This window comes from Rhipicephalus microplus, chromosome X (genome assembly GCF_043290135.1).
Source record: "Rhipicephalus microplus isolate Deutch F79 chromosome X, USDA_Rmic, whole genome shotgun sequence".
Classification (NCBI taxonomy): Eukaryota; Metazoa; Arthropoda; class Arachnida; order Ixodida; family Ixodidae; genus Rhipicephalus; species Rhipicephalus microplus.
In genome coordinates this window covers 116,111,122-116,134,050 of record NC_134710.1, presented here as the reverse complement: position 1 = coordinate 116,134,050, position 22,929 = coordinate 116,111,122, and the positions used below count along the sequence as shown (strand labels likewise).

At 45.1% G+C, this 22,929-nt stretch overlaps 1 protein-coding gene and 1 long non-coding RNA gene across 4 annotated transcripts in view; one reads left to right on the top strand and one right to left on the bottom strand.

The window, feature by feature from the left end:
• The window catches only part of LOC142775704 (uncharacterized), a 119,055-nt gene that overhangs the window by 11,170 nt on the left and 84,956 nt on the right, over positions 1-22,929 (bottom strand). The gene's annotated exons all lie outside the window — the stretch shown is intronic.
• The window catches only part of LOC142775703 (nephrin-like), a 536,671-nt gene continuing 519,666 nt past the window's right edge, over positions 5,925-22,929 (top strand). For all 3 annotated transcript variants that reach the window (XM_075877447.1, XM_075877449.1, XM_075877448.1), the window contains exon 1: positions 5,925-6,475. In XM_075877447.1, the coding sequence (XP_075733562.1) occupies positions 6,388-6,475 (88 nt within the window). In that variant the 5' untranslated portion in view covers positions 5,925-6,387. The remainder of the gene's footprint in view (positions 6,476-22,929) is intronic.

The window sequence follows — 22,929 nt, the reverse complement described above, 5'->3', positions numbered from 1 at the left end:
CAGATTCGATCTCGTATAACCCTATAAAATGCTAATGTTAGAGAACACGGCCGGTCCAGGTACACTTTTGGCACCATTTTTATGTTTTTGTTTTGAGTGCATAGCTCGTAGAAGTTTCTACCAGCTGTGGGGGTACAAGGTGCACGCTGATCGTTGCTGCGATAGTGCGGCAACTATAAAAACCGCTCCCCCCCCCCCCCTATTCACTGGCGAGATAAGTGCGAGCGCAGAAAAGTCCGGCCGGAAACGCGTTGTTCGCTCCGCAGAAAGAGGAGGCTAGCGCATCCTTCGACGTATATTATATATATATATATATATATATATATATATATACACGCGAATGACGGTGGCTGCGAGACGGCAATAACCAGCCGAGACTCTCCATATAATTGCTATCGCAAAAAAAAACTAGGTCCTTGAATGAAGCTGTCTTTCCACCTAATTTAACAAGGCATATGTTTATTAGGAGTGCTGCTGGGACGTATACAGCCGCATCCACGTTCGTATAGGACGCGTGAGCAGCCGGTTTTTGTTAACTTAGAAGTGTGGCAGCTTGGGCTAGTTGGTATGGCATGACGATAGTTATAGCGCGAGAACAAAACGACGACACGTGTCCTTCTTGTCTCTGTGTCGTCGTTTTGTTCTCGCACTATAACTATCGTCAGGTTTTTGTTAAGTTCTTGTAATGGACTAGGTTGGATGGATGAATCGAGGTATCCGGCTGTGCCCTCTAGATCGGGCGGTGGCTCACGCCACCTACCCATAAAGTAAAGTGCTATCACTACGTGTAAAAATTGAATTTCACTCGTGCCTTGATTGTAGCCACCAATGAATTAACCTCCTGCTGGTTATTTCTACCCGTTTAAGGTCTGTTGTGCCATCACTGTCTCAAAACCCTAATGCATTGAAAAATTCTGCGCCATTATCCTGGGCTATAGGGTGGAGCCCTTTACAAAACATTATCTAATGTTCAGCCGTTTCCTCCTCCTCTCCACACGCACTACGTACCGTATCTGTGCTTTCGTGTTTGGCTCGGTACGTCTTTGTCCGCAATACTGCTGTTCTCGCCTCGAATAGCAGAGAATTACCCCGAGAGTTATCGTAGATCTTTTCTTTTGCGATTTCCTGCTTGAAAGTTTGGTAGGCCTCCAGTGATTATTTCGTAAGTATTCCAATCTTCCACATGTCCCTCTCTGTTTCCTTTACTTTCTTTTTAACCGAAGTTTCCTTTTGGCTTGGTATTCTGCAGTTGTCTAAATACTTGCGTGACAATTTTCGAGTTCGCTTCCTCCATTTAGTATCAACCATCATCATGTACAAGTAGCTTAAATTTTTCCTAGCCCAATGTTCATCTCCCATTTTTCTCAATCACTCCTCAAAATCTATCTTGCTGCTAGCTTCCCTGCACCCAAACGATGTCCATCCCATGTCACCTTGTACCCCCTGATTTGGAGTGTTCCCGTGCGCTCCCAAAGCAAGTAGTATACCTATGCCATGTTGGTTTTCCTCTGCCGGGTAACACCTCGCGGCCATTGCGGGCTCTGACGTAGTCAGATTGACAGGGCACTCATGCTCCTGACGCACTGCTTAAGAGCCCGAAACTGCACCAAGGTGTCGCCTCACAGAGAAAAAACCGGCTACAGTGCTTGCGTGTTCGGCTCGGACGTGAACGCGGCTGCACTCTAGGCACGTGTGTGCGTGTGCGTGTGTGCATGTGTGTTTGTGTTTGTGTGCGCGTGGGGGCGTGCGTGTGTAGTGATTACTTGAAGTTTATATTAAAGGTACAAGCAGAAAATCGTGAAATGTACAGAGCTTGCGTTTGTAGATTCTGTAATGTCGTCCGTGTTTCGGCATGCGTCGGCATATCCTATCATGAATCCTCAACTAGCCTACCGGTAAGTCTTAAGCAAATCAGAAAATTCAGAACAGAGAGCACTATCTGTGCCGTGCCCTAATTGGCATAACTACGACACCAGCGCATCACGCATTGTATAGAGTTACTTCTAAGCAAAGGAGCAGTGTAGAGACGCCCATGATGCGGCTTTTACTGAGCACGGGCAAAAAGTGGCGTTGACACGACTTTATTCTCAATTGTTTATGCATTGTTGGCACCTTTGTCTTAAAACTCTACAATGTCGTTGTTCAACTTTCTTGCCTTTTCTTGCCTACTGACTGTTTCTCACAATACCACGGAAAAATCTTACAACACAAACTTTTCTCGCCGTAATCGACACTTCAAATGGATTGGATAATGAACTTGTAGGTCGGAAATGGAAACATAATAATACATAAAAATAAATTTTCTAGTTGCTTCGCCTGTCAATATGACGATGTGACGTGTCTCAATAAGTTACTGGTGCGCAATAATTAGGCAGCCAGAGTGGAACTTCCAAATCAAGTATTGCAGACGAAATTGTGGGTTTTCATTGGCTTTCACTAGAATTCATACATATTCCCTATAAAATTTAGTAGCGACGGCAGTCGTCTGAAATTCGAGAAGTACGGAGTGGTGGTTGATTGATATGTGGGGTTTAACGTCCCAAAACCACTATATGATTATGAGAGACGCCGTAGTGGAGGGCTCCGGAAATTTCGACCACCTGGGGTTCTTTAACGTGCACCCAAATTCGAGTACACGGGCCTACAACATTTCCGTCTCCATCGGAGATGCAATGGAGTGGTGGTGTAGCGGTTATGGTGTGCGACCACTGACCAAGGTTCGATGCCTGCCGCAGCGGTCGTATTTCGATGGAGGTGAAAAGGTAGAGGCCCTTGTGGTGAGCGATGCCAGTGCACGTTAGAGAGCACCCGATGATCGATATTTCTGTAGCTCTCTAGTTTGGCGTGCCTCATATACTCATAGTGGTATTGGCATATAAAACCGCGAATAGTATTGTTGAAATTCGAGAAATCGCAAAAGAGGAGGCTATGCATGTATGCTTGTCGTGCTTCGAAGATCGCAACCGATCTCCGTCTAAAGTCGTTAAACTCGAGGCTACAGCATTTTCGCGCAGGTTTAGGTAGTCGGCACTGATGCTCCTAGTGAGTTCAATACGTTCATAAATATTAGGATAGATTTTACAGGGGCTTCGAAGTAGTACGCCTGAGCTCATGCCGGTGGAGGAGCCATGGTGGAAGAATTGATTTGGAGGCAAACTTTGAAGGAGTGGTTATGCCAGCGTTTGCTGGCAACCTTTATTGGCAGCATCAGTGACATAGAAAATAATTAGTATGCTAGAGCCCAGCCATGCTCCTTGAAAGTGCTAATGCTAGAGTTGTTCGTAAAATCAAACTTGAGCCACTTCGGATCTGGACATAGCAGTTAAGGAATGTATCACCTAGGAACGAGCGTTAACGCCTAAAATGATTTATGTATGAGTTAGACAGTGGACGTGCTTGTTCCTTAATCCTTTTATCGATGAAAAATTGGCTCCTGATGCTTACACAAGTACCAATAAAGAAAATTTCTGGCAAGTGTCAGGAATCAGGTAGAGCAGATGCTGTTAAGCGTTACAGTTATAATCTTGTGGCAACGTAACTAGTTTCTCTGGGCATTGCCGGCAGTTGGCAGAGATGCCGGAAAGGGGGGGGGGGAGCCAGGAAAAATGTTTTATGGGAAACATATTTCCTCGAAACAAAGAGAGGATGACGTATCAAAAGTGCTTCTTGTTAGTTGTTTGACTAGATGGTGAAACGCAGCTATAAGATGGAGAGGTGCGAGTTAAGACGGCGAGCACAAATATAAGGAGATAGAGGTGCTCGTCGTGCATCGTGTCGTTATAATTTTGTATTCATCTTAATTCACGCCCCTCATTTTAGAGTATGGTATATGAATACATCAAGCTATTTTCGAGAAGTTACTGTTGACTTAGTTTTGTAGTACAACACCTAATTTCCCCTTTTTCGTTTACGAGAAATCGAACTAGCGTTAGATCTCAATCGATAAAAGGTAGCACTACATGCATGTTTGAAGTGGGTTGGTGACAGGATTAAGTTGACGTTTGACGACTTGGCACCCTCAGTTTGGAAACGTTATGTTAAGCTTTACTTTCTGCCTTTTAACTATCACTACTCGCCGATGTCAGATCACAAACTCTGACGTTGTCCGAGCCCCAATTCTGGCCCCGTAAACACTAATCGTACACCGGAGTATACGCCGTGGAGCAAACTTTTTTCTATACGTTGTCTTCACCTAAGCTAGTCAAAGGACGCAGGAAAGCTTACTTTACATCCCATTCTCGGTAGTCTTCGTAACTTCCCATCTCTCCGACATATCGCTCGTCTCGGAGAGCCAAGAGGAGGCGCCGTATTTTGCATCTGCGTAGCCGTGATGTGAGAGCCAGAAGCGAAGAGAGAGAGAGAGAAATGTGGTATGAAGAAAGGTAGGGAGGTTAACCAGAAAGCAAGTGTCTCCTTTGCTACCCTGCACTGCGGAAGGGGAAATGGGAGAAAGAAAAGTAAGGAAAAGGGAATAAGAGAAAGAGAGCGGGAAGGATGCGAAAGCACACAATCGCACTAAAACGTCACAAATGTTCGACGAGTTTGGTCGATCGCAGAAACTTCAGGAGGGCCTTCGTCACTTTTTGGCGTGAAGCTTGATCTTTCTGGTATTCCGAAATTAATTTTTCGGAAAGCGGCTGGTCGTCGAGGCGTGCAAACACTGCTGACAGGGACTGTCTGTAGCAGTTGTACTGAAGGCACTGACACAAAATATGTTCGTTGGTTTCGTCAGCACCGCGATGACCACACGCAGCAATGTCTGCCCACCCGATGCGGCAAGCAAAGGCGTTCGTAAAGGACACCCCTAGCCACATGCGACAGAGAACGGTTGTCTCAAATCCGGACAACCCAGATGAAATGGAAAGTCATAGGTATGGGTCCAGACTGTGAAGACGGGTGTGTGAAAATCCGGGCGTGTTCCGCAGAGACCTGGTGACGTCGTGCTCGAGCGTATTAATCCTTGCTGCTGCGTCGCTTCTTGACAGTGGAATGGGATCCATCATGCGATTTTCGTGAGCGTTCTTTGCTGCATCGTCGGCATGCTCGTTATGTATGATTCCGCAGTGGCCTGGTAAGCATTGAAACGTTACATCGTGTCCCTTTTGTAGTACTTGCTGATACAATTGTCTTTCTTCAAGCACCAAGTGGTCTTGAGGTCCACGACGTAGTGCAGTTCTAATACAATACAGGGCTGGTTTCGAATCGGTGAAAATGCACCATTTTAGAGGTGCTTCTTGATCAATCCTGCGCAGTGCATAGCGGAGTGCTGCGGGCTTTGTGGCTGTCGGTGTTATTTTGTGAGACGTTCGAAATTAGATGGTTCCGGCTTTTGGTGGGAAGATCATAGCTCCTGCAGATCCCCTAACATCTGTCGAACCATCCGTATAAAGTTTATCGTGGTGTTTGTATCCTTCGTGCACCCTATGTAGTCAGCTGCTTCAAAGCGAAGATAGCTGATGAAGTACACTCATTACAAAAAATAAATTAAAACGTTATGAGATTGCGCGTGTCGCACGAGAGAAGTGATCCGGAGAACAGAAAAAAAGAAGAAAAAAAGAGAAAATAAACACGAAAAACAAAAACAAATGGCAACCAATAAAAAAAAGGACAGTGCTATTGTCAACGCGTTTACATCTGAGTCGTCTTCTCTCGTCAAAAGAAAGACAAGTGGTGCGAGCTAGGTCGAATGTCGCGACAGCACATGAGACGCGCGCGCGCAGCTGAGCGTCACAGCAAGGTAGAAACGATGGAGGTTAACGGCGCCGGAGGTCCGTGAAAAAGGGTCGCCGGCTGGGGTTCGCTTTGAATGGGAAAGCAGTTTCCATGGGCGGCCGCAGCGCGCCACTAGCAGCGCGCTTAAGCGCGCCGGGCAGCGAAGCCCAACTCGGTGCGCTGCTCTTTCAGAAACAAGCCGTCTCCTCTCGGGAGCAGCTGAGCGGAGCTGATTCTCTCCCGGCGATGCAGCTCCCGGGTCCTGATTGCGTGGGAAGTTTGAAAAGTGCGCCGGTTCGCTCGAGTCTGCTCTCGCGCTTTTCTTAGAACGCGTTCGCGCACCACTCAGACTGAAGTGCCAAACAAAAGGAACCTTCTGCGTTGTGACGTCTGCGTAAGATTACGCGCGTTTGGAGAGGGCTGCTCGCTAGAATAGCTATTCTCCTAAACTCAAGAGTTCCGCGTACATTTTTGTAGGTTGCATTTGGTTTGCGCTTGAGGGTTCAAAGATGTAATGGCATAACGCCGAGCGAGTTATGTCTACGGGGTTGGGTGTTACAGCACGTTCGATAAGTGTCATGCAGCCCTCTTTGTCTGTGACAGGTTTCTATAGCGTGAACAGAAAGTGACTGTGAACAAGAGAGTGGAGAGGTGTGAACTGTGGTTTGTAGTGGAATGGCATTCCATGCTTCAGTGACTCTTGCACGATGGACTTGTTTTCTACTGTTCTTCAATCTGGGAGGTGCCGGCCGTCGCTACGAAGGTAAGAATACGATTGCGAGGTGGTGTGAACGTACAACCACATGTGTCTTGCACGCGCTACCATAGCGGCGCTTTTGCGTCTTGCCTTCACGGTCACAGTTTCAAACTGAATTTGCAACTATGATCGTGCTTTTCTTTTTTTTTCAGAAAAAGACTTCCGCGCACATCATTATTGAAAAGTACAGATTCTTTAGCTGATGAAAAATATTTATACTTGATAACTGAGAAATAAGAATAAGGCAGCACATCTAACCAGCCATGTTGGTCATACTTCGATTCAGAGTGAATCGAAGCCATTCGCGACGTTTCGTTTGCCGAACTTTGTACTCATGTCAGGCTTCATTTTTGTACCATGTTGGCGAAGACTCTAACGCATCTGTGAACGCCTTACATTGTTGAAGAAGCCAACCTGGCTTTCTGCAGACTGAGGATTCAGACGGTCAACTCCTCGGTCAGTCAGGCAGAGGTCACGTTAAGATTCGGCAAAAGAGCAGCAGCAGGGGTGGTCAGTAAAACATAGGCAGCTTCACGAAGAAAGCTGTGCTTAAAAAAATGAACATTCTCTCTGTGTATTATCTACCGATGGTGAAATGGACAAGAGATGAGTTTCTAAAATTTCTAGCTGGGCGTCCCGCACGGCCATCGTTCACTACACGCGCAAAATTGTCCCGATGCGTACGTCTCATCTTTTACGCGGACTCACTTCCGCATGCTTTGGAGCGCTCTTGTGCTTGGTGTCCTTTTCACTGGTGACAAAATTTCCAGCAAATTGTTTAATTACAAGATCATCTGATACTTCTGAAATCTCGATTCACCTGTTCATGTCAGCAGGGATCGACAGAGAAGTTTTATGCCATAGATCTCAACGGCCACGATGCGCTTTGAAGGGAACTTAAGGGAAATGTATTCATCCACACACACAAAAAAAGGCCAACGAACGTTTACGCTGAGGCTAAAGGTAGCACAAACACGAGCTACGATGCACAAATGACAGCTGAAACAAAAAAAAAGGATAGCTAAGTCTTGATTATGAGATGTTTTAAAAACAATATCGACAAAGAAGACGCAGAGACGAACAGAAGTAGACGATACCAAGTAGCCCCAATCATCCCCTTACTCAAAAGAATGCTAACTACTCGCTACAACATGAACCATATTGGTAGGTTGCTAAGTAGATTGGACATTATGTAAATAACTCGCAGGCTCCACGTCAGTTAACGTGGAACGTTCATTACAAATGTTGCTTGGACAACCCTGTTGCTAAGCAAGTAAATACTACTGAATAATTGCTTGATTAATACACGTTGTCGGAAGAATCATCAAAAGACTTCATTTCGAAACGGATGCACCGCGGTGCAACGGATGCACCGCGAACTATCTTTATGACGATGACTTTCTTAAGCTTCGATATACTCCGAGCAATGATAAGGCAGTGAAGGAGAAATAAAAGCAGTCTTCTTGCATTATTAGCATATTTAATATGACACCTCTAAAGCGAAAGAGGGGCAGAATGGCGGTGCAGGCAAATTTCTCATATTTGGCGAGTGCAATAAAACTATTGAGGCAGCTTGCCTAACGGAATCTTTCTTATAGACTGATATGCAATGTGGAATGCTTACGTGGTATCCACATAACGCGAGTTCCGCATGCATATAGGTGTTTTGCCTGTGTTGGAATAATTTGCGAAGTCACTGCAAAGTTTGTGATTAGTCAAATGAGCGGCGAAAGCCAGACATACGCGTTTGGTGTTTTTGACTGCGTGAAAGAAATGCCAGGCAAAGAACGCGTGTTAATTAAGTGAGCGCTGCCCATAAGTGATGGTCTAAAGAAACGCGGCAACGCTGGTGCACAAAACAGAGAAAATGGAATGACATGAAGAGAGGGACAAATATTGGAGAGAGTCATATATATATATATATATATTGTTTTAACGTTATGCGTGCGCGAAGCTTCAGTTGAGATAGTCTCATAATTAATTCGGCAATACAACGAATACACATTGAAAAATTTCGCGGATGAGTATAGACCGTTTCGTTGTTTACAAACAGAGATCCTGAACGACTTCTTGTTTTGTGCGCTGGCACAGCCTATTAGCGTTTTCGGGGAACAAAGGATTCAGCGAAAAACCAGTTCATATTTCAACAGTTTTGCTCCTGTCTCTTGAAAAATATTTAAAATAAGTGTACTTTCAAGTTTAGCAGAACACTACGAAAGCCAGTCTTTCACTTTAAACGCCTTTCTGTTAGCTAAAAGCGGGAAATGAGTTTTTCTCAGTCTAGCAGAACTTAAACAAAAACAAGCTCTCTGGTTCGGTGATAGAGAGAGAAGACTGAATTTATCGGAAGTTTTTTGGGTGGCAACACATGCTGTTGCTATTACTATGTTGAAACCGACGGAAAAAGTGAATATTGTACTGCTCACACGAGGATTGTACATGCACGATAGAATATATCACTTTTAATTTAACCTAATAGGAATAAGTGTGTCTTTCGGCAGCGCTCTCAAGATGTATTTTTTTTTCAACTGCAGCGTTCTAAATATAGTGCGAGGGAAATGCTCGATTAAATTCAAGATGATTCCTTGAAGGAAAAGAAAAGTACGTGAAATGCTCGTTTAAATATCACAACAAACGAATGATCAGGATAAGAAGAAAGCAACCAATCACATTGCTAAGAGGGACTGGGTAGCTAATTGTTGCCTCTTGATTTGGCCTGTCTCCGTTAAAATAAAAAAAAACGAAAGCCAAAATAAATGGGTTTAGCTGGAACAGCTGCGAAACTCTGCACAAAAAAATAACTATACGTATGTCTGCCTTTCAAGTGGTCATGCCTTAGTAGTTTTCAAAGCATGCAACTCGCAGAAGAGTTAAGGCACTGAAAAAAAGTATGGTGATCATGCAAAAATTTTTTTGAAGAACTGTTTTTAGCAGTTCGAAATGCGTCAAAGTTGATGAATTCGGTAATTAATGGAAATGCCTGGTAAAGTTCTAGAATGGTTGAACGCGTTGTGCTTGAATTTCATATCTTTATTGGCTCACTCTTTGAAGCGGAACACATGACAGAAGGCTCAATACGAAGAAGCTGAAGAACTGCATTTGAGATAGATCTGCGGCTGATGAGCTCTTCTTAACTCATTTGTTCATCGTTATTATTTTCCGGAACAAAGAGCGCATTTGTCTTTTTACTCGAACTGCACATTTGAATACGGTACTTCATTTCAAGAAAAAGAAAATACCGGGCGAATGCTCACAACACCGTAAACGACGCTTGGACGGTATCCGCATTTTCTTGAGGCCATAAAAATTTCCTTTCCTTTCCACAGTGTGCTGCTTCTTTGTAGTCTTCAATAATCTTTTATTAATTTTTTGTGGCAATATAAGGTATTACAGCTAAATCAGAAAACATGTTTGCGCGATAGGTTCCAGAACAGCGAAGGAAATTAAACACTTTATAAAAAAAGCATTAACGTAAGAACAATCAGAGAAGTGGTAATTCTGTGATGACGCTGTTAAGTAAAAATCAAAGTTTATTTCAAGGTACCTTACAGGCCCTGGGGGGGGGGGCATTGAGTAAAGGGGGTGATACACAAAACATACATATACATATCGAGTGAGCAAAAATACATAAGAAAAGATACAATTGCAATATAATAAACAGAAAACACTACAGTTCAATACATACACATATACATGTAAAGACGAAGCTCGCATGCGAACAATAAGCGAAATGTTGCGTTTATGGAGCATAAGAACAGAGCGGTTACAAATCACAGCTGCGACAATCTTAAAACGAGTTTATGTTTTAAGAAATGAAAACTTAAAGACCATGCGAGACAACTATCAAAAAAAAAGAAACGATACATTTAATAGCGGCAATACAGTGGGGTGAATTTCCTTCTCAAATAAAATAAAATAGGCGATATATGCGAGATAACTGCCAGTCAGAACCAGCTTATCACACCAAAAATTTGCTTTGATGATTGTGCGTATAGGGGAAAAAGTTCCCAATATTCATCCTTGAGCTACGAAGAGGCATCTACTCGGTGAAGTTTGTGAAGTGGCTCGATAACATATCACGGAATGTTTCATGGTTTGTCTTGGTAGCAATGTCTGATGATTGTTATGTGCGGTTTAACGTCCCAAAACAACCATATGATTATGAGAGACGCCGTAGTGGAGGCCTCCGGAAATTTTGACCACCTGAAGTTCTTTAACGTGCACCCAAATCTGAGCACACGAGCCTACAGCATTTCCGCCTCCATCGGTAATGCAGCCGCCGCAGCTGGGATTCGATCCCGCGACCTGCGGGTCAGCAGCCGAGTACCTTAGTTACTGGACCACCGTGGCGGGGCATGATCAGGCAAACTATTCCAGAGAATAATGGCACGTTGGAGGGTGGACTTGTTGAACGCGTTTGTGAAGCCGTACATACAGGAACAGCTGAGAGAGAGAGAGAGAGAGAGAGAGAGAGAAACGAGAAATAAGGAAGGCAGGGAGGTTAACCAGATGCTAGTATCCGGTATGCTACCCTACACTGGGGTTGGGGAATAGGGGGTTGAAAGAGTAAGGGAGAGTAAAAAAAATAAATAGGAGAAAAACACCGACACACACGCACGCACAAAATCAGTCCACTCAGAGGCGTTCCGACAGGCCAGTAGTTCGTAAGAAGCCCAGTAGCGCTTGCACGGCTTTCTTCTGTGACGATGAGTCATGACGATGGCGCAGTATACTTTCTTCTGACAGCGGCTGGTCATCTAACCTGTTTAGTTTATTAGAAAGGTGTTGTCTTTCCAGGTTGTATTTCGGGCAGTCACACAGAATATGTTGAATTGTTTCTTCATCTCCGCAGTGTGCACAGTCGGCAGTGTCGGCTATACCTATGCGGAACGCGTACGCACGGGTAAACGCGACTCCCAACCATAGTCTGCACAGAGCAGTAGCGTCGCCTCGTCGAATTTTTGTTGGAAGCTGCATGCTTAACGTTGGATCAAGGGATCGTAATCTTGCATGCGTAAAGAGAGGCTCATTCCAAAGAGCCAGGGAGCGTTGGCGAGCAAGCATGCGGAGCCTCCTAGCAGCGTCCGTCCTTGAGAGAGGTATTGACAGGGTCGTTGTCTTCTGTATGGGCTGAACGGGCAGCTTGATCAGCTCGTTCGTTACCGATAATTCCACAGTGGCTTGGCAACCACTGAAATATAACGTGGTGCCCTTTCTCTGTTATATAGTGTAGCATTTCTGCTGTTTCAAATACGAACTGCTCGTGTGGACCACGGCGTAGATTTGACAGAAGTGACTGTAGTGCTGGCTTGCAGTCGCAGAAAATCGTCCACCGTTGCGTGCTGTGGTCGTTAATGAAACGCAGCGCAGCGCGAAGCGCTGCAAGCTCTGCTGCCGTTGTTGTGGTTGCATGAGCTGTCCTGAATTTGATGGTTGTGGCGTGCGTTGGAATAACGACCGCCGCTGTTGAGCTGTTTGGCAGGACGGAGCCGTCGGTGTAGACGTGGGTGCAGTCTTGGTACTTCTCGTACAGCAGAAGTAAGGCGAGCTGCTTAAGGGCTGGTATTGAGAAATCTCGTTTTTTCTGGATGCCTGGTGTTGTCAGGTTGATGACTGGCTGTTTGAGGCACCATGGAGGAATTGAAGGTCTCGCAGCGGGCGTAAAACCAAATGGTAGGGAGTCACCATGTGTAGTTATTGTTCGACAAAATGACGTATGAGGTCTATCCACTGGCAGAGAGGCTAGGTGGTGATGGGGAGTCCGGCCCACATGCCTTATGTGTGTTCTCAAAGCTTCAATTTCAATATGGGTCTGCACGAGGTGGTCTTTGGCTATAGCTATAGTCGCCATTGTTGAGGCACCCTGAGGCAGACCTAGACATATTCGAAGCGCCTGTGCTTGAACGCTTTGTATCATGCGTCGACTTGTTTTGCTGGCGTTTGATAATGCAGGCAGACTGTATCGTAAAAAGCCAAGGAAAAGCACCCTATACAGTCATAACATAGCATTAGGCTGCATTCCCCAAGTCTTTCCAGCGAGAAATTTGAAAAGATGGCATATGCCTGTCAATCGCTTTTTCAAATACGACACATGAGGGCTCCATGATATGTCTCTGTCGACTATGACACCCAGAAATTTGTGAGATCAACGATACGGTATATTTTGACCGTTAATTGACACTCTGTAATTCGACATGGGTTTGCGCGTGAATGCCAGAAGAGCGCACTTTCCGGAGGAAATTTCCAGGCCTCGATTGCGTAGATACAAAGTAGTTGCAGTAGCAGCTCTCTGTATTCTCGCTCGTAACTGCAGGCGAGTTACCGCAGATGTCCAGATGCAGATGTCATCAGCGTATGTTGATAGATAAATATTGTTTGGTAGGTGCGTATGGAGAGCGATTATTGTTGTATTGAATAGCACAGGGCTCAGTACACCACCCTGAGGGACGCCACGACAATTGAAATGTGTAGACGTGTTCCCGGTCTTTGTACTCACAAAATAGGATCGCATTTGGAGATGACTGCGTATACACTTAAACATTCGGCCACCCACTCCAATCTCTTCTAGTGCGGTAAGGACGGCTTCATGTGTAACGTTATCATAGGCTCCTTTGACGTCAAGGAACAGAGAGGCGCAAAGATGCTTATGGCCTTTCTCGTGTTCAACGTACGTGATTAGGTCGATGACGCTATCGATCGATGATCGACCACGTCGAAAGCCAGCCATGGCATTTGGGTAGATCTCATGATACTCCAAGTACCACTCGAGTCGGCCGAGAATCATTCTCTCCATCACTTTACCCACGCAACTAGCCAATGCGATCGGGCGATAGGAGGAGAGTTCCAATGGTGATTTGCCAGGTTTTAGTAATGGTACTAGACGACTAGTTTTCCAACTTAAGGGGACAGTGCCCTCTAGCCAACAATCATTATATAGCTGAAGCAGAGCTATTCTCGCGCGCTCACCCAGATGACACAGGGCTCTGTAGGAGATTCCGTCAGGTCCTGGTGCGGAGGTCTTGTTGCATGAAGCGAGTGCTGCTTTGAGCTCCTGAATGGTGAACGGGTAGTCCATACAGGAGTCACGTGGTGGCGGACAACTGCTCGAAAGGGGTGAGCTGCTGATGGCTGTAGTTTGCCCTGATAATCCAGCACAGAACTCTTCAGCAACGTCCACATCTGGTCGATTTTGGTGAAGGGCTAAGGCCTTGAATGGCGACTTCTGAATGGGCGATGACCGCAAACCTCTAACCGTCCTCCATATCTGCGATAAAGGCTTACGAGGGTCGAGTGACTCGCAGAAAGTAATCCAGCGTTGGAATTCTAGCTAGTCCAACCGACGTTTGGTCTTCTTCTGCATACGTCTAGCAGCCTGTAAATCTTCTATGTCTTTCGTGCGCCGGTACCTTCTTTCAGCTCGTCGTCGCAAGGCTCGAAGCCGCTCCAGCTCTATGTCGATGTCCATGATTCTTACAGGGCATGGAATCGTACACACAGTCTCTTTTACAGTGCTCTTGATGGCCTCTTGTAAATCGGATATGTGTTCTTGGCATTGGTCTTCCATACGGGACTGAAATTTTTTCCAGTCCACTCTTTTAACGATGTCGTGCACTTTAGGAGGCGACAATTCTCTGATCTTGACGTATGTTGGAATGTGATCACTCCCGTGCGTTTCTATATCCGTGAACCATTCAGTATGTTTCACTAGGCTTTGCGAAACAAAAGCCAAGTCGAGACAGCTACTGTATGTGGAGCCACGTAAAAATGTAGGACTGCCATCATTCAGTAACCAAAGTTGGTTGTCGGAGGCAAAAGACATCAAGCTTCTGCTCTTCATGTTGGTATTCTGACTTCCCCATAATGTATGATGAGCGTTAAAATCCCCAATGATAACACACGGGTCAGGAGTTGACGCTATGATGTCTCGTGATCTTTTTTGATCGAAACGGCTTGATGGTGATAGGTATGCGCCAACCACAGTGATGTTGAGCCTCCTGTTTTTCACTCTTAAGCATACGTATTGGTTTCCGTCATGAGGTGGTACAGTTTGAAGGATGGAAGTGAGGTCTCGGCGAATGTACACCAGAACCTTGCTGGTTTTAGTAACAGTAGACGACATAAAAGGTTCGTATCCCGAGAGTCGTATTGCACTCGATAAGTTCGGCTCACAAATGACGATTACGGGAAACATATTGACGTACACAAATCGACGAAAGTCACCAATGCGCGATCTCAGTCCCCTGGCATTCCACTGCAGTATTGCTGCTTTACGAACCTCATCCCGGAAAGACAGTGGTGGGTTAGCCATGGTCTACTCTAAGACTGCTAGCACTGGACTAAGCGCGTCCAGTACTTGAAGGGCACTTTTGGCTGACGGTGTATTCATGTCGCTTAACAACATGCGAATGGTGTCCACTAATGATCTTAGCATCACCATCACGCGATGATCTGGATTCCCGGCCGTTGCAGCATTTTGTGCTTGTTCTTGAGGCGGCTTCTGTTGAGGCTCTACAGGTCGTGTAGGCGGCTTCTGTTGAAGCTCAACAGATCCTCTAGGCTGAAGGGGTGGCCATTCCTTTGGAGAGAGAGATCTTCCAGCATCTTCTCTTTCAGCGCAGATGTTTGCCGTGCTAGGAGCCGCGCCTGTCGATTTCACTTGAGTTTCTGACTTTCTCGTCAGATTTTGCACTGTCCTTCGTGAGGACCTTCGACGATGACGACGCCTTCGCCTTACTTTTTGCGCAGCTTCTCCGTGAGTCGAGTTGTATCGCACCATTTGTCTCAGAATATAAATCTCTTTCTTAATCTGAGGACAGTCCTTGGAGGAAGCACTGTGAGCTCCTTGGCAGTTGGGGCATTTCAACGTAGTTGCATTACAGTCGTCTTCTGAGTGGTGTTCAGCGCATCGGGGGCACACTGCGGAATTTCTGCAAACGCCCTGCACGTGGCCAATCTTCTGGCACTTGAAACACTGCATAGGCTTCGGAATAAATGGGCGAACCTGGTGACAGAAATGGCCCACCTTCATGTAAGAGGGAAGACAGTCACCCTTGAATGTTAGTCGCACACAACGAGAGTTGCCTAGGCGAGCAGCATGCACAATGACGTTGTTTTCACTCACTGGTTTTATCAGTACAGGAAGATCTTCATTGGCGATTTCAGTGTCTATGTCATAGATAACTCCTGTTACGGTGTCACCATTCGCTGGTATGATGGATCGGACTTTGATGTTTACCAGCTCTGACACATGCTGTAGCGTGTTCAGTACACTTGGGTTCGTCACGTCGATTGCCAAAATGTTCTTCCTCGTGTTTATCCTGATGTCCTTAATCTCGTTAGGCACAATGTTTTCAAGGTACAAGGACAGTGCTTGCCTGTTGAGGAAGCGTAGATTGGCAGTAGTAGTCTGCGGCACAAACAGAATGGAGTGAAGCCATCGCTGAGGCGCTCTCCTCACAGTGGCTGTACTTGATGCCGATGATGCGTTCATGATTCTTCGTTTGGCCTTGCGGTAGAGCACAGGTTCAAAGTCGTCTTCCGAGGACTCGTAGTCTGATGCAGAGTACAGTTCGGTGTCCTCGCTCTCACTAGATGGATTACCACGCTTTCTTGAAGCAATGCCCGTGGATTAACTGGTACTGGGCGGGATCTCCGGGGATTGTACATCCATGACCACGATGTAGGGGGCTGGAGACCCCGCTGTTGCGCTGTGGAACGCAGAAAAAACAGCACAGACCGCAAGATGTGTTCCACAAGAGAATCCACAAGAGAACAGCTGAGATGATTGTTTAATGTACGTAAGGTGAGATGGGGCTTGTCCTCCTATTTGCTCCTACAGCGGGCCCCTGCAATTGTTTACTGTGTAGTATTAATCATTCAAGGACGTTTTGTGAGATAATGGTGCACGGTGGAGAATTTCCGCTGGATGCATTCTTTTTTTTGTAACAGTTTTACTACTACGTGCACTACTTTTGCTCTGGAGTTTTACCATAAAAACCTCCCCTATAATTTTCATGGTAAGATTGTAATTTAGTTTTTATTGATCTTATTGTTGTTTTGTAAGCTATAGACCCAGAATATTTCTCAAGATTTGCATTCATTGGCAGATAATTTCCTCTCTAATTAAGGAAATATGAGGTTTGATATCACATTATAGCCAAAGATGAATCTCCAATGTATTCACAAGCACTTTAAGAAGTTGATGTGGGCTGTCCCTTCAAAATAGGTGATTGAAAAATTGCAATAAAAGATGCAGCAATATTTGCTCTCCTGCGCCCTTCGCGAACAAGAAAATGTATCAATAGGCACAGGTGTGAGTAAAACTAATGTATCACTTTGTGTTATTCATGGCGCACAAAATAAGGACCTGATGAAGAGCCAGTTAGTTGGACTATTCGTCGGTGCTCAGCCATCGCTGAGCGCGCATTTGGGTTCAAACGGGCAGTGCTACGGGTCCAAGAAACACCAGAGCAAAGTAACTTGATTGCGAATCAAGAAACAAGTCGGCCACGTCTCGAGTGCTTTAATGAGCCGCCGTGTAATGGTGGCAGTGTGATGCAGCACTAACACTCATAAGTGAGTGGCTTAGATTGCTTTGCTCGGCATTATTATTATTATTATTATTATTATTATTATTATTATTATTATTATTATTATTATTATTATTATTATTATTATTATATGGTTTGAGTACCTAGAAAACATGGAGACTGGGGAAGTAGGGAGGGAACAGGCTGACAATGACAACGAAAGGGAGGCATGAAGGAAATAAGGGAAGAAAGAAGAAGAGAGAAGAGGAAAGCTAAAAAAGGACAAAAAGCACAAACAAAAAAATTGTCACATAAAAAATGTCTATAAACGTGACGCCAAGTTCGTTTTCTTTAGGAAAGTTAAAAGGGCTCTGTGAGCCTTGTCACGCCTAGAAGCACATCCTCCTGGAAACAAGCAATCGTCAATAGTTGTGCACCTAAGTACAATCAGTCCATAGTCCTTTTTCAGTACAACGAATGTAGGACACTCTAAAATGACGTGTATCACAGGAGCCACACGACGAACATATCAACCTGTTCTCGACAGTATAATTGTTGGCGCACCGCCACAGAACCGACTCTTAGATTGTATGACAGAGCTCTGTAACGACGACTCAATCCTCCACCACGAATTCCAGGAGAAAACAATCCGCTTGCGACACACTGATCAGGATGCTGCATGCTTTAGAAGATATCGGCAGCCTCATTTAACTGATAAACAGGCACAACCGCAGGTCTACGTATATAGCCTACAAAGGAGGGCTGAATGCCAAGTGAGCCTAATTCGGATTGCTCCGGAAGCAGATTTCGATTATAGTAGTTCAGAGAAATTGTTTCACTGCTCGGCAAAATGCAATATGACGCTTACTTTCATGCTCTATTACTGTCCTGCGTAAGTGCATTGGTTATCGCTTTTGTCGTTAAACAAGTACTGGATTACATGCTCCTATTTCACATCTGTAGAGCGTTTACACACTGGGCTATTTCTTTTCAAAGTCGCCCCACTAATCAAGCTGTGATAGATCGGTGTGTTATTTATGTAAAAAGGGCAATATGTAAAACACCGAATAAACTTACACTGGTGTAGTAAATTATTTCTAAGCGAGATTTCCATTTTTTATTACAAACGTTTTATACCTGAGAGAAAAACAAAGGTGAAAATTTCTATTTAAATTAAGAATCGAAAGCATGGCGTCTATGAGGATGACGTTAGTGAGCAGCCAAAGTTTTTACGTTATTTTTCTAGACCTTGTCCATTCGTTACCTGGAAAAAATCGAGAAAGCTGAATATGGAGTCTATGATTTATTATGAGTGCGAAGTAGTCTTCTTGTTTACATTATAAGCGAAAATATATATACACCAGCAGATGCCGTAAGGGTTCCTAATGTAAAGACAAATTGGTAAGAAAAATTGAGTGTGTCATTCTCAGTCATCGCATTTAAAACAATTTCTGCGACATTGTCGCAAGCAAATATTTATCCTACAGCAAAGATAACGGGAACGGTGATTCATAGAACAATCCAAAACTTCAATGTACATACAAATACAGCTCTATAGACTGCAGCTAAACCGTATTATAATATAACTGGATGAGTTGTGACCTTTGACCCACCCTCAAACCACAGTGGTTTTTGCTATCCTTTCCCATCTGAATGTGGCAGCCACGACCTAATATATACGTCTTTGGGTCAGCTGTCTCACCTATGGAACCTCCTTCTGGCGATCCTGACTAGACGCGATCCACCATCCTCGACCGCCGGTCACCAGCCCACTAAGTTCCTTTTAGCACCCACCCCCAGATGCCGCTGTGCTCACCGCAAGCAGTGGGATGCTGACGGCGGTGACACGAGCGACAATGGGACCCGTTCGTTGCTGAATGAAAACTGTTGCAGCCTGTCGAGAAATACATTGTGCTTCTCACCAATACCAATCTTTCTTCTCTCTTTCATCTACACTGTAACAATGTTAAACAGTAAGGTATACCAAAATACCCCGACTATGATGGAGATACATCGTCATCTGCACCATTCGATTATTATACATCCTATTGCTTCATTGAAGCCTCAAAATATTATCATTACCACTAATATTAAACTATTATCAAACTGAGAAGAATCGTCGTGAATGACTGCTTCACCAGTTTATATACTATATACACAATAGACAGTGCCCGAGCATAACATGCGAAAGCGTCTTATGCTCGGGCACTGTCTGTTCTGCGGCACCGAACCCACACTGCGCATTCACCAACTCTTCTTCCACGAGTAGGTGGGAGGATCTGACGTGACGATGCCTCCGCTTAGTTTTTCCTCGCCCGTTTTTCTCTCTCAGTCATGGCTGTGTGCTCGCGTATGTAATGCGACGCGCTCGCGCACCCATGTCACTCTCCTTGCCAACAGCGCTGTGGACGCTCGCGAAACTGAACGTAAATGGCAACGCGGGCAAGCGTTGCACTCTCCTTCGCAACGGCGCTATGAATGCTCGCGAAACTGAACGTAAATGGCAACGCGGGCAAGCGAATATAGAAGCTGAGAAGCTGTCATTCTTGATTGATATGTGGGGTTCCACGTCCCAAAACCACAATATGATTATGAGAGACGCGAAGCTGTCACTCTTTCTCTGTTCAACGATGTGCGAAACGTCATGAAGAACGTCCACGTCGGCGCTAGTTGCAGTGGCAGCGCCACCACCACAGAGCAGAGGAAGACCCGGGAAGCCAAACGTAAACGTCAGTTTCATCAAGAGGGTAATGTAAACGCCTCGACAACCACCGTCTCATAAGTCACTTAAGAAAAACAGAAATTCGATGCGCACCTCCCGCAACGCTTTCGCATCCCACCATGGTTGCCCGTAGGGGGAGATGATATATAATTTTCCCCTTTTTTTTCTTGGTGAGACTACTAAGACTAACATTATTAGGGACCGATACTGCATCAAAAATTATAGGTGAACATGTGGTGGTGCCTACTTTCGTGATTGTTTGAAACAAAGTCGACTTCTTTTATAGGCTAGGTACCATGCGATAGCATAACGGGCAAATAAGCTGTGTTTTCTACCAAATCAAATAATTGGGTAACTCCGAAGTTCTATCGAAATCAATGCTAATTATGCTGCTGCTGATTGTTCAGATACGACTCTCAAAGCCATGTGCACCTCCGACTCAGCGGACAAGGTACCGCTCGTCTGTCGAGTGATAAGGGCAGCTATAAAGGTGACTGCTGGTCTAGGGGGACCAGCCACTGTTTGACGCACAAGCTTATACGATCCTTGCTTCGCTGGCGAATGTGTTAATTCAGACGAAGGTTATACTGTCTCTCGCTTCAATATTTTACCTAGGTATATAAGAAGAGCATTGACACGCCCTTTGAGTAAGCTATAGCTAATGCTCACTTAACTTTTCCATAATAGTTTCGTGAAGGCAGTACTAAATTGTTACTCTGTAAACTATGGCAGACACAAGTAAATGTTACGAAATATGCAGGAAGTGACCACCAACATGAGAGCTAGAATCATTCTTTCGACATAGAAGTAGAAAGTTACCAGCCATGGCCCACAAGGAGCGTCTTTCGAATCCCTGGGCGGCTATTGTGAATGTAGTCTTACCCGCGGCGTGGGAAACTGGTCGCATCGTTGGTCAAGGCAAAGGCTAACTACACAAATAAACTATCGATTTAATGATGCTGCGTGTCCGCTTTCCAGGACTAGTTCAACGGCGGGATGAACAAGATATTCGCCTAGTTAAGAACGAGAAAAATGTGGTATGCAAGCTTTTGCAAGAATGGCCCTTCCTATACATGACGCCTGCACTGCATCAAAGAATGCCTCGAAAGCCAGGAGTTAGGGTATAGTTGTGTTTTCTTTGCGCCAGATAACGTAGACTCTATTGTAAACAGTGGTCGCAGTGCTGTGAGATGTCGATGGCATGGACGTGCATTTTGAATAACAATAGTTTCCATAGTCACGCACGCGAACAAGCACGCACGCTTTCCAGCTTGTACGTTCACAACTGTCACCGATATACGTCGCAGAATCGTGTGGCCCGCGGTAGGGCTTACATCTCCCCACGTATGTATGTATGTATGTATGTATGTATGTATGTATGTATGTATGTATGTATGTATGTATGTATGTATGTATGTATGTATGTATGTATGTATGTATGTATGTATGTATGTATGTATGTATGTATGTATGTATGTATGTATGTATGTATGTATGTATGTATGTATGTATGTATGTATGTATGTATGTATGTATGTATGTATGTATGTATGTTATAGAGGGAGCATCTTTGTGTACACGTATACTGGTGATCACTAGGCCAAAGCCACTCACTCCCCTCCCCCCTCCCCCTGTTTTGTACAGCGAAAGGTGTTATGAGATCAAAACTTGCCATGGGTCACGCGTGGCGCCATAGTTGTCCGCCGCCACCGCTGCCCTGCCAGTATTCGTAACCACTGTCGCACGAAATAAGAAAAAAAAACTAGTACCAAAGACCCAGCGGGGCTCGAACTCATCCCAGTATTCTACCACATAGCCACGCCGGTGCTTGTAACTGGTTCACAAACTTGCCGTAGGCTGGCTTGATGTCGAGATAGGAATTGTGTTAATATGAGTAATAAAGCGTTTTAGAACAGCAAAACAACCAGGCGTCACAGCAGGCGAATAGCGTTAACAAGTGGGTCGTCCAATGCTCCAACCCATTACAGAAGCTTGTTCTTGATCACCCATTACCTGTGGCGCATACAAACTTCAGGCATAATTTTTTATCAACGTCAGCCACTGCATGAACAATTGGCACTGCATTTATTAAATGTGTTTAGAGGGTACTACGCTTCTCAAAAGAATGACGAAGGATAACATAGCAAATGCTGTCCTACTACCCAGAAGTTATTATTAATAATGCCATAGTGGGTACCCAGCAAGTGTGCTTGCAGCAGTTACCCAATGAGTGCTCAGAAAAGGCTCTGAAAGGTCGCTCTTTTAGCTTTTGCTGTGACTGTTCTGCGCCTTCTGCGCAGGCCTGGCGTTTTTTTTTCTCAGCGAGCCCCTGGCGGTCTTCACCCGTGGCCAGCGCTGTCCTCAACCTTAAAGCTATCAGGACGTGGCGCGTGCAACGCACGTTTGCACCATTCAAGAGGCGAAATTCGAGCAGCAGCAGCAGCAGCAGAAGAAGAAAAGGAGGTATAGACCGTTGCGCGTCTTCTATCTGTGTGTGTTATATCATGAACTGAGGCTGTGTCTTACTGTTCTTTCTTTCTTTTTTTTCTTACGGTAAGCGTGGCTCAGTGGCACCATTTATCACGGCTCCCCCATCGGGGTGAGGCGAGGGCGTTTTGATTAGCGACCGCATGTAGACGCATGGCCAGTGCGCGCCATTAGGTTTCGCTGTGACGACGTTGGCGAAGATAAGCGGCATGGCTCGAAAAAACTCGATGGGGCCTTATGGTCTCTTAACGCCGTAGACCATCCCGTTATCTCGAGCGCTCGCTAATTGAGGCCACTTGTCACTACGGACATTACGGTCAAGATCGCACGTTAAAGCGAACATTGCAGGGCGCCATCGCTGCCTCCGTGCGCAGCAGCTAAGTGGCCGCGCCTGCCGTGGGAACCTTCTTTTCGTGGGAATGAGAGGGCCAGTTCGAGACGAACGCCGCTTAGACAAATTTTGGTTGAGAAAACATAGGAAAAAATGGTCAGTGTCACCGTAATAGAGACCCGGAGTACTTTTGGAGCTAAGAGCAATTGGGGACGTTCAGTTACAGATTAGTAAGAAGCCTTGGACTGGTCCACTTCAGCGAATTCTGGTTGTAAGAGACAAAAGGTTTTCTTTTTTTTGCTTCACTTAAGAAGCATGTTCAAATTTTGTAATAATCGTGGTTGTGTAACTTTCGTGTATTGCTTAAAAGCATCATGTAACGAACGAACGT